Below are 12,639 nucleotides of genomic sequence, written 5' to 3' on the forward strand. Positions count from 1 at the left end.
TGCTGATGATTTCCTTGATATTCTAAATAGAATGTACCAAAAATAATGCAGTGGCCAGTCTACTCCTTTCTGACTAGTTCTTTCTCTATCTTTCTCCTCTCACAGAGCACAGCTAACAGAATTCCAACCACTGAAGAAATAGGGCTAATCCAAAAGATACAGATACTGAAGCTTTGAAGCAGGTGATACCACAGATCCTTTGTGGCCAGGATCCTGTGCTGCAAGTCCAACTCCAACATGCCACACTGGAGCACACACTACCACCATTTACACAAAAGTAGCCAGTTTTCTACACTAACCACCAAAGGCACAAACCACAACAACACCAGAAAATCCAACAGAAGAGTAAGCTTAGCCAATATTGCTTCAAAACTGCATTAAAGGATGCTGCAGTAAGCTGAAAAGCATTTCACGAGACATCAGCAAAAACCTGAGACACTACTGCATGAATTCTTCCCTCCCCCAACCAGCAAGTGACTGAACACTGAGCTAATTATACTTCTGCTACTCAAACAAAAATAACAAGATCCATGTTTCCAACCCGGTATCCCAGCAAACTCGAGACAAACTTGACTCCACAACATAATCCAGTTGGTCTTCTCAATCAGAACACCACACACACAATCAGAATCACTGGCTTTGTGAGGACTGCAGACATTACATCTCTACTGAATACATGAAATCCTGCTGCACGCTTTCAAAAGCCATTAAGCTGCTCTCTTTGCATATGGTCACTGATTTCGGGCTACAGTTCAAAACCGCTTTCTTTTTAGAAGCCTTTCTTCAAACCTACAGACCTTTGCACCAGGTTCAAAGCCCAGCTGCTGCTGAGAGTGCATTCATTATACTTTTCTTTGTATATTTTAGAATTGTCCCTAGAAACATTTTCACACTTAGTCTGCTCTGCAGGTCATTGAAAAACAAGGAAATATCTGAAGAATTCCAGAACAGACACTAATTGAAACAACAACTGTCCTTCAGAGGAAGATCACGGGGTAGTGCAGCTAGTCAACATGAAGAAACTCTAGTGACTTGTTAACTGAAGGCAGTATTTTGTGCTTTAAGGAAGTGTGAAAAATTTTCTTGTCTTCAAAGTCGATTCACTGCAATAGACTTACGTTCGTCACCAAAGTCTCCTCCATTTTTGTACTGCTAGTAGCCACTGTGTTAGGATGAGAAGGTGTAGTGTAGTCTGTTACAGACTCCTGTGAAGAAAAATAATTCCATTAAAATATCTCCCTTACCTAAATCCGATTTTAAGTTTCTTGGAAAAAGGTCAGCCTTTCCACAGGAAGAAACCTCACCATTCAGCAGGTTAGAATTTGATCTCCCAAAGATATATTTTTTTCTTGGAAGGCACATCCTTGTTCAGCAATCCTTGTTGCTGAACTGCTATTGAAGAACTATTTTGGGTAAACTACAGTTTGTCCCATGATCTCAGAAGCATGACTTAAGTCAAAATACAGTCTTTAAAGCAAGGATACAGAGTGATGTCACGTCTGGGTATTGAACACACGGAACTGTGGGGGCAAAGGCACTCATTGGTCACTCAAGATGCTTTAGCTGTTTGTAAGCACTTTTTGTCCAATTCATTCAAAAAGTGAAATCACATTAGCTGAAACCTTCCTGTAGCTTTAAACAAGCAGGAATACCTTGGGTAGATCTGTAACAAGCAAGGCCTTCCAGTTAAAAAAAAGACAGAACAATTTTCCTTAAGTCCTGTCTTAAACTTAGTGCCCCTGGACAGCTCATGTTTGCTTCCTAATTTCTGCACTGGGCAGTAATATCAAGAAATAAAAGGGCTGGAAGCACAAGCCCACCCAAAGGCTTTTCTTGTAGCTCATTTATCCTCACAGTTAGGTAAGCCACAACACGCTCCATGAATCAAACTCACTCTCCTGGACTTAACTGTAGTCAGTGACTACTGCAGCTGCAGGTCTAAGCTCCCTGCTGAAAACATGTAATTGATGGCACTGCCAGCTCTCTGGAGAATGACCTACAATGAACAAAAAGGGACTGGCACCTCTCTGAAACAAAATTTAGCATTGTTTTTAGTCTTCCTCACTGGATGTTTAAATCTGAGTGTATTCCAGACAAACAAGTGGTGTAAGAACTGTAAGACTATCAGATAAATGGTGTGACCAAACACTCCCAAATTAGCCAAGATTCATTAATTCACTAGCAAATACTGAAAGCCCAGAATAGGTTCCACCATTTTTACAGAACCAAACACCAAGAAGTAACTGAAGCATAAATTAGCTGTTGACAAGTGTTTGGACTTGCCAACGCAATGCCTCTGAAAGCACCAAAGAGATGATACTTGTTTAATTCAGCCATACTCCACCAGTATGATGATAAACTATGAAAAACTATATATTGAATTCACTGCTAAAGACTGTGACAGTATCTCCTAAGATATTAATTGAAGCATTAAGATACTAATCAGCAAGTGACAAAGAGCCATCCTTAAGGATAAGTTTATTTTGGTAAAAGACCAGGACAAAGAGCCCTATACTATAAGGGCTAGGATGTGCACACATGAATTTACGATGGAGACAGAAAGAACCTGCTTCACCACGTAGTTCTTCTCCTCACTTGTTGAATTGGTGGGATATAATACAATCTCATATAATCTTACACAGGATATAGGTTATATACGTAGAACAAAGCAAGCACACAAAGCTGCTTTAATCACAAGATCCTTTTAATGAAGTGTAACTGAATGGCTCCTTGTTTTTTAAAGATGCTTTATCATATAAGATCCTTTATCACAGGAAGTTTTAAAGATAACATTACCAAAATGCCTTCAAGGCTAAGACCTGAGTTTTACATGGTCTCGGCACTACAGCTCGTCACAAAAGAAATTAAATCAAAGTTTTTGCTATCTTCCCAACTTTGGATAATTTTGCAGCATAGAAATTCTTAACTCCCAAGAGAATGTAAAACAAAAAGCCCTAACACATCCACTGTGGTGCCCTCAGAAGTGGGTGTGCAATGCTGAACAGCCCTATAAAAATAAGTTACGTGCTAAACGTGCAGAGAAGACAGCACTTTAGTTGTAAGAACAGCACTGATGATATCATGGGTTGGTTAACCATCACCTTTCATTTACTGATAGGAAAAAGTCTAGGAGTCTTTTACATACAGATACCATATGCTTTTGTAGTTCAATTACAGTGAATCTTCTGAACAACTGTTTTAGTGAATAAACCAACTGAATGCTTTGCTATAAATTAATAACTGTAATAACAGCATCAGCAGTAGGTACTGAAGTTATCTACAGGGTATTTACATCTGAACAAAAAACAGGTTACCTTTTCATAACTGTTTAATTTGCTCAAAAGAGCTCACAAAACCTAAAGTGACTTTATGAACAGAAGGATACAGCAGACCTCAGAGCTCACCTAGCTACTGCAAAGGAGCAAGGGCCCTCAAATAATTAACGTGCTGAACGTTTGATTTATTCCTGAGATACGGAATTAATTCAAACCAGAGTGCTTGTGTCAATACTGAACCATTTCAGAAATTACTTCTATATAAAGCATGCCTCCTTTTTGATATCACCTCTGCAACATACCGCTTTTATCACCCATTCATCCAAAGCTTTGTTGCCATTTCCACTAGGTACTGATCACCGCTGTGATCAGAAATCTTCCAAACTTTACTTGGGGGTGTTCAAATGGAAGAAAGCTAAAGACGTCCTACCTGATTCAGAGACTTACGCAAGAAATTGCTTTTCACTCCAAAAATACTACCAAGCTCAAGAGAAACAGCTGAAAGTGCTTCAGAACATCACAGCGATACATTCCTGATAAACAGCTCATCAGTACAAGGTGATCGACATTCACAGTTTGAGGCAGAACAGTCCTGTCTGATTAAATATATATGATCTCATTAAAGGGCTTGTTCTGGTATGGATGGGATACTTCTACAAAGTCTCTGCTTTTGAGGAAAGACAGCTAAGCTTGACTTTCATAAACATTCAAATCAACAAATACACTGAAGGAAGTGCACCTTGCTGCAACCTGAGCAGTAGCTTCCCAAAAAGGATGGCAGTGTTCAAAGAAATCATTTTAGTTTGCTAAAAATTAAACATTTGACATTCGAACAACAGATTAAAAATGACATGGCTTCTTTCCTCATTAATGAGCAAAGACAATGTTACAGACAGGAAAAAGCAGCCGCAATACTAACCAGCACAGGAACCCCAAGACTAGGACAGTAAGTATTTAAAACCATTTCAGAAGTACCAAGACTGGTTTATTTCTGTGCAGTCCAGGTGAAATTTATCTTCCCTGATAGATCTGCAGGCAGATTCAATTTCCATAGAAGTTAATACAAAATATGACCGCTTGTTCCCTAGAAAACTTACTACTGATGCCCATGGAACTCTACATGACAAAGGAATTCAAAAGCAAATCTGGAACTGCTGGAAGTGTTTTAAGGCCTATTTACACCATACATTAAATGCTTCTAGAAGAAGCCACTTCAAACAATGAAGAAATTGTTGGAAATTGGCATGTCCAGCACAAACTTTCCATTTTCCTTTCAATTTGATCTTCCCTTTAGAAGAGGTTTGGCACTTCAATAATGTGGTAGTTCAAAGAACACAGGCAACCTGTTTTTAACTAGGGCCAGAAAGGCACAAAATACAGACTTCCCTTTTGAAGATCTCATTCTTTTAAAATACGTGTATACATATACATGTATACATGGTACCAATTTACTTCAGCAGAGCTACCAGCAAGTTAGTCTAGTGATCAAAGATGTCTACTCTACAGGATTAGAAGAGGAGTTTCTCCTTGAGTGCAAGTCAAAGAAGTTTGAGAGATGGTGAGAAAGTACGTGGCACACAAAGAACAGCCTCCTTAGCAAACACTTGAACAGGTTAATGTTTATGGTTCTGCACTTCTGATTCTGTGCACAAAAGAAGAGCACCTCGTTCAGTTCTGGTGTCAACACAAACCATTCACATCTACTACCAAAGACGAAAACTGCTAGGAAGGATGAAAAATCCCAGTACTTTATTTTCACACATTTGTCATTCCACTCAAAATCAAATTTGCAGCTAACAGCTGGGAACCATTTCTCCCTTAACATTTGCTCTGCAACAAGATTTCATCACAACAGCATCTTCTGCTTGTATGATAGCTTGACAAGTACCTGCTAGGACTGCTCCCCACCACCCCAGCAACAGGTTTAAACAAAAAAACTGATCTGCATTTCAGATTCTTCAACTATTAGTGAAACTTCTGCAGATGAATGGCTTTCCTGAGAGGTGTCTGAATGTTTCTGCTTAAGATTAGAAAGACAGATTGAGACAGCACGCAACAAACTTGAGTCTAAACTCACAGAACTGTTTTGCAAACTTTCCAATTATCAAAGCAGGTGTAACTACTGAACTAGCACCAACTCAATCCTGCATAGCTTCTCTCCATTTAAGAACACTCACAGTTCTTGCCTTAGACATGTAACTGACAGAAGAGAAGACAGCCCCCACATGGGCCATTATGCAAACAGGAGAGTCTGTCCATGGGTGTTTTTCAATGATTCAGTGCTTTTGGCACATAACAGCCAAGAACTCAGCTACAGACCAGTGAAGGCTAACAGTAAGTCACCATCTCACTGGAAGGCAAGGGAGTTCCATGCTGACAACTGCAACGAGTCCTGAATTCTGCAAGTGAATGTACCTTGACTATATCCCAAGCCTGATACACAGAACCTTTAGGTAAACTGACTGAGCCTTATGCAATGCTTTAGCATCTTCCTAGCTTAGAGATTTCAACTCCACTCCCCCTCTTCAACCTTCTCAGAACACTTAACTCACAGCTTCAGGACATCCATGCTCTCAAACAACCACTGGGCATGCTCCTTTTCTGTAGCTCTCTGTTGAAAGTCAAGCTCTCATCTTGCGTATACCAGAAACACATTCAAGACATGAGTTCACACAATCTGTATCAAGCTCTAGTGCCACTCTCCACAAAAAGTAAAGGCTCTGAATAGTTCTCACGCTCATAAGGCAGTGGAAGACTTTACAACTTTCCAAGCTGATCTCTGCAACGACTGTGACAGCACATCTCCATACCACTTCCAGAGAACTATTTAAGTTCAAGCAGTAACCATTTGTTTCAAATCTGCTAATCAGCAAGCTCTGCTGTCCAGATCACTACAACCAGCAGGCAACAAAATTTAATCACATCACTGTGGCATTATTTTATATATAGTGCTCTATAATATTTCAACATTTTTCTTACCTTTGTGCTTGTTCCGAACTCTGGAGCAGACACGGATATCATTGTTCCTATTTCCGTACTCAGTTCACTTGTCGCTTTGGTTTCCTTTGCAGTGACAGGTTCCGGACTTCTCACAGAGGTGGGAGATGACTTCTCCTGTCCCTCAGGCTCTCCCTGTTGGGCATCCTTCACTTTCCTGTTCTTTAAAGAACGCTCTTTCCCAATAGGACCGGGTTTATACTCTTTGTTTTCTACTGGACTCAAGTCTGGAAGCTAAGTTAGTGTTAACTTGTCAGTTATGTCTTCCCCCCCACAGCTTACCCATAAAACAATATTTAACATGCTTAGAACAAGTTTGTTTAAATCTAACAAAGCTTTCCTCAAAGCTAAGCATTTTCTAATAAGTAAATCAATCAAGATTAAATTAGTGGCAAGCGTTCAAAATGCATCCACTCTGGACATTAAGAATTTAAACACTGTTGCCAAGTGAGACATATCATATGAACTACAGCTAAAATAAAACATAATTAAAACCTACAGCAGACTTTTCTTATAAGTACAGAAAAGTAAGGAAGCCACAAGACTTCATGTCCACACAACTTGTTCCTATTTTTAGAGAATTCTGATTTTACAGGGTTCCAGGAGATTAGAAAACTAGAAAAGGACTCCCTTCATATGTTGATGCCTCAGTGTTGGCAGCGTTTTTTTCCTAATGACTGAGCACAAAAAGGATATCCAGAAAAAAAAACAAAAAAAAAACCAAAAAAACAACCCACCACATTCATGCATTGCCTTATATTGTGGAGACTATGGCTGGAGTAGCTGCTATAATTCAGCAGTTCCTTTTTGTACAGCTGAATTAAAGAATGAAGGCCCCAGGGAACATGAATGTTCTGTTTAAAGAGGCATATCCTTCCTGGCTCAGCCCACCTTACTACAGAGCACAAAAATTCTTTAAAGGCAGTTTCTGAAATCCTATTGCTTGAGCTTTGATAGTGGAAAACCAGAAGCTGGTGGTATGTCTCTACAAACATGAACCATCTGTTTCACAAATGGACGAAGGCCTTTTGTATTAAAATGCCTTTGGGGATGAAATTTTCCCAATGTATTTAGTACCCTCAGGAGGCCAGTACAGACTGGAAAATGTCTTTAGAGGGAAAGACAAAAGCACCTTGGAAGTGAGTGCCTAAGCTCTGCAACACAGCAATCAGGATCATCAAACCCACCTCACCCTAAATACCTTTTCTTGTAATAGTTAACAGAAGAAGTTCCTCCAGACAATTTCAGGTCACATTCTGAGAGGTTAAATGGCTTTGTTTCAATTACAGTCCTCTCGTTGCCTGTAGACATTGAACAAGCTAATATCTGGGTGACCAGACTGGTAGATGACAGAAAGGCTATTGATGTAGTCTACCTAGACTTCAGCAAAGCCTTTGACACAGTCCCTCACAGGCTTCTTCTGGGGAAACTGGCTGCCCATGGTCTGGACAGGTATACACTCCTTTAGGTAACAAACTGGCTAGAGGGCTGTGCCCAATGGGTAAGTGGTGAATGGAGTTAAGTCCAGCTGGCAACCTGTTTCAAGTGGTGTTCCCCAGGGCTCGGAACTGGGGCCCATCTTGTATAATATCTTCATTGATGACCTAGATGAGAGGACTGAGTGTACCCTCAGTAAATTTGCAGATGACACCAAGCTGGGAGGTGGTATCAATCTGCCTGAGGGTAGGGAGGCCCTTCAGAGGGATTTAGATAAGCTGGATCTCTGGGCTGAGGTTCAACAAGGCCAAGCGTCAGGTCCTGCGCTTTGGCCGCAACAACGCCATACAGCGTTACAGGCTTGGGGATGAGTGGCTGGATGATTGCGAAAAGGAAAGGGACCTGGAGGTGCTGGCTGATGCTCAGCTGAACATGAGCCGACAGTGTGCCCAGGTGGCCAAGAGGGCCAACGGCATCCTGGCCTGCATTAGAAATAGTGTGGCCAGCAGGAGCAGGGAGGTGATCATCCCCCTCTACTCAGCACTGGTGAGGCCGCACCTCGAGTACTGTGTTCAGTTTTGGGCCCCTCACTACAGAAAAGACACTGAGACCCTGGAACATGTCCAGAGAAGGGCAACAAAACTGGTGAGGGGTCTGGAGCACAAGGAGCAGCTGAGGGAGCTGGGATTGTTCAGTCTGAAAAAGAGGAGGTTCAAGGGAGACCTCATTGCACTCTACAACTTCTTGAAGGGAGGTTGTGGTGAAGAGGAATTTGGCCTCTTCTCCCAGGCAACAAACAGGATCCAGGGAAATGGCTGCAAGTTGTACCAGAGGAGGTTTAGGTTAGACAAGAGGAAAAACTTTTTCTCTCAGAGAGTGGTCAGGCACTGGAATGGCTGCCCAGAGAGGTGATGTAATCACTGTCCCTGGCAGTGTTTAAGAGGCATCTGGATGAGGAGCTGGGAGATATGGTTTAGTGCTTGTGGTAGCAGTGGTAATGAGAAGACTGTTGGACTAAATGATCTCGTAGGTCATTTCCAACTTTGTGATTCTGGGCTTCATTGTGCATACCATCGTGATGGGGGGGTGCATAGGATTTTTTTTTTTCCCATTCCTCCTCTTCATCAGAAAGGTTGAAGGATTGCAACTCTCATATAGAAAAGCTCATCAAAACGGTCATCTCCAATGAGTTTACCATTTAGTTGCACATGTCTTTCAACAAAACCTTCAGGAGTCTTCAGTTATAACCAAGCAGGAAAAAAAAAAAAAATCTCTACATGGAAAATGGACAATTTTAGGAGGAGTTTCATATCCAAATGATTTCATTGGGGGCACTTCTAGGCTTGACACTGGTTACTGAACATGCTGTGCTACTACGACTCACCAGCATGATTAGCTACTATACACTTCTCTGTTGTAAGGGTTTTATATTCTGCAATGAAAACCATCAACTGCAGCAGAGTTACTAAGTGCCTCAATAAATTCACAATGCGTGTAACTGCAATTTTAGATTTCAAGAGTTTTTTGGAAAAAAAAAAAAAAGCACCTGTGTTCTAGAAAGACAAAAAGGGCTTTAAGTACATCAGGACTGCTGCCAAATCTCAGACAAGAGAAACTGAATTAACTGGTTTAGTAACTTATGAGCAAAGCATATCTGTCCGAGCTACCTCTTCCTTCAAGTGAGCGCTAGCAATGCAGAGATAAGTACACACTGGAGGAGAAAACAACAAGAAATTAAGTTCCATTAACCTGAAAGATCACTAAGTGTAATCTGAATGACAGTAGTCATTCAGACTCCGTGTGAGAGGTAACAATGGAAGTACAAACTGATTGTGGTTAACTTGAAGCTCTAAATCTCCTGAGAAAAATGAGAAACGTATTTTAATTAACTTAAGTTTGATTACCTACTCACTCTTCCCAGATTAATTAAAGAAAAAAGTTAATTTTCTAGATGTCTGTGCTTTTGAGACTTCTTAGCAGTGGGCTCTAACATTCTTCCCTTTTCTCCAAACACTTCTTCCCCTGCAACTTGATTCTTGGTAATCCTAGGTACAAAACTAAGCAAGGCACCATGTGTCAATGGCTACAGACGGCGGTGTGGGGGAGAAAGGCAGACATGGCTGCAGGAAGAAGTGAAATTGCAGACGTAAGACAGAAATAGCCTGCCTTCAAGACAACCTGAGCAAAATAAGCACAGGTGTACACAAAAATTAAAAACAAAAACACCCTACAAAATCCATACTCCTCCAGCAAAGCTAACAGATTCACAACTCCATCTTTATTGCAGCTACATCTGTTGCTACAAATGGAGTCAGTGGATCAACTCTTGCCTTAGGATGCTGTGTACTTACACTTCTTTAAGTGAATTCCCCATCTTATTTTTTGTCTTATGTTATTATTTTAGGAAATACAAACGTGGAATGCAATTTCTATAGGTCTAGTCCTATTTAAGTTAGCATTCCATTTTTCAATCAATTATTTGCAACATCTTTTTGACTAATCTTTCTTTTCAAGTTTTAAAAGTATGATGTTTTACCTTTTGTGCTTTGATGGGTCCAGCCCGAGGCTGTTTCTGTCTTTGCTCTTTTGGTTCTGGTAGCTTGTCAGTCGACTTCTCAGAAAGTACAGGGCCAACTTCATTATCACTACCACTGGAAGCAGGGGCTCCAAACTGAATAGTTTCTATACCAAGCTCGACTCCACCTTCTTGCCCAGGCTTTGCTCCCTATTTAAAAAGCAAGCATTTAACACATTTCAAAAGACTTCTATCAGTGCACTGCCATTAGTTAACAAAAGACCATAAAGTATACTGGAAGTTGAATGCTACAAGCACACTTCTACCTTCTGCCAGCAAAAGCATTATTCATGATTGCAATAAACTTGCAAGTAGTAAACAACATATGAAAGCACACTGGTTTCTTCTCAGCTTCCTACTGCTTATAAGAGCTCAGGGGGGAGGAAAGTAGTAGTAGTGAAGAAATGTATAAATGAAATTGTCAAAAAGATGTGGTACTGAAAAGGAAAGAGAAATACAATATTAAAAAAGTCTAGATTCAAGTTCATATTATTCTCCTGAAACTTCAAAATTAGCATTCAAGAAAAAACAAAGACTTAAAAAGATTCACAGAACTCTTTATGCCATCCGAAATGGCATAAGGTAAGAGACGGCATCCTATTTCTGTCTGCATTACTAAGCTGGACACAAGCATTCACAAACTAGACAATATTTCAGCTTAAAAATATACACTGAACAGCAGCTATCAATAAAATCCGTGAAATCTGAGATTTGATTCATAAAGAACTGTTTTGCAGTTAATAAAAGCATTAGCCTGCATCATCCTGTACTACCTCCCTACCTCATGAAATTCTGCACACACCAGTTTATGTATGGCCACACCTGAATAATTGGCACCCAATCTTCACAATAAACAATTTGAGTAAGCTTCTTTCCCCTTCATCCTTACCTCTGGAGATGTAGCTGATCCAAAAGATGTCAAAGGTTTGTTCCAAGCACTCACTGAAGGCGGCTGAGGTGGACTAATAGGTCCCACTGACAAGTAAGGAGAGAGTTAAAAGCAAAACACCACCAAAAAAACCTAAGTTGCTAAATGCATTTGACTACAGCTACCAACTGATTGAGAAAAATTAGACCACAGATGTGTCCATTAACCAAGTTCTGGTTCAGAAGTTATTAGTGTACCCAGGAGTTAGCAATATGATTCATATTTAGCTGTTTTTTAAAGGGTTGATCATCACATTTGGAAGCTTGACCAAGCCCAACAAAACAGATTTCTGAAGGGAGTAATATCCTTATTTTGCATAAGCAGACTATGCTAACAACATAAAATACTGAGTAATGTCACACTGCAAAAGTCTTTTGAGTCTTTTGAAGTATTCATAGGTTTAAACATTACACTGTTGCCCTCTATTCCCTTTGCAAAATACACTTGCATGTGTAAATGTAAGAGCTGAGAGTCAGTGTTCTCTAACTACAATTCCTGCCCCTCTTACGCACAAAAAGAATCCAGAAAACAGTACTTACATTTTTTGGAGATGTCATTCAGAACTGCGGTAGGAGGCACCTTGTTTTCCCATAGTTCAGTTCCCAGACCATTGTGAGCCTGGGCGTTCTGCAAGACTTTGCCTGATACCGTGAATTCTGTGCTGGCTGCTGCCCCTCCTGCAGCCTGATTTTGAGGCTGAACAGAAGCTGGTGGCTGACCTGGAGTCTGTGCTGCACATGGAGTCTGTGCCTGAGCTTGTGCCTGCTGCGCAGCTGCAGCTGCTGCCTGCTGCTGCTTTTTGGCAAACCTGGGTGGAAGTTTGGAATTTTGACCTCGACCTTTTTCACTCGATCCTTTTTTGGTCCAAACCTGCAAGCGAAAGTAAATTTTCACTCTTGCAGCTGGCAGCCTAAACAGAAAGTACTGAATCCTAAGATGTTTAAGTGAAAGTTAATTTAATCTACTAATTCCGAACTCAAAATTAATACAACTATCTAGTTACATTTAACAGGTGAAAATATAGCTTCCTGAAGACACTGGAGATCTCATAACATTCCCAGTATTGCAAGGAGCTTCTTCCCACCACAAACGCCAGGTACAAATGCTGTGTCTTGTACCTGCACTGTTTGCTCCTCCTTCTTTCTGCGCTCTTCATCCTGCAAGCGTTTCTGTTGTTTCTTTGACACCACTTCAGTGAAGCCGTCATCATTCAAGTTAGACTGAGAGTCTTCAACTACTGTCACTTCAGGGTGATCATCAATGATCACAACGCCTATTGAAATAGGAAAGGTGCCAATGTTGCTGTTTTAACAGCTTCAGATGCAGTGCACAACAAAATACATTAAGAATGAACTGCTTTAGGTAGAAACAACTTCCCAATAAGCAGACACAGACGATGGGCCCTGATAAAAGCTGAGGCTTTGCTT

At 40.6% G+C, this 12,639-nt stretch overlaps 1 protein-coding gene across 15 annotated transcripts in view; it reads right to left on the reverse strand.

Moving 5' to 3' along the window:
* PRRC2C (proline rich coiled-coil 2C) overlaps positions 1 to 12,639 on the reverse strand; it is a 69,366-nt gene that overhangs the window by 20,441 nt on the left and 36,286 nt on the right. For 12 of the 15 annotated variants that reach the window (XM_052665810.1, XM_052665808.1, XM_052665823.1 and 9 more), the window contains 6 exons: positions 12,331 to 12,485; positions 11,752 to 12,082; positions 11,174 to 11,259; positions 10,246 to 10,434; positions 6,255 to 6,506; positions 1,119 to 1,205 (listed from right to left, as the gene is read on the reverse strand). In XM_052665810.1, coding sequence (XP_052521770.1) covers positions 1,119 to 1,205; positions 6,255 to 6,506; positions 10,246 to 10,434; positions 11,174 to 11,259; positions 11,752 to 12,082; positions 12,331 to 12,485 — 1,100 coding nt within the window. The remainder of the gene's footprint in view (positions 1 to 1,118; positions 1,206 to 6,254; positions 6,507 to 10,245; positions 10,435 to 11,173; positions 11,260 to 11,751; positions 12,083 to 12,330; positions 12,486 to 12,639) is intronic. The other 3 variants (XM_052665820.1, XM_052665817.1, XM_052665814.1) reach the window with 1 other exon arrangement.

This window comes from Tympanuchus pallidicinctus, unplaced genomic scaffold (genome assembly GCF_026119805.1).
Source record: "Tympanuchus pallidicinctus isolate F22 unplaced genomic scaffold, pur_lepc_1.0 scaffold7, whole genome shotgun sequence".
Lineage (NCBI taxonomy): Eukaryota > Metazoa > Chordata > Aves > Galliformes > Phasianidae > Tympanuchus > Tympanuchus pallidicinctus.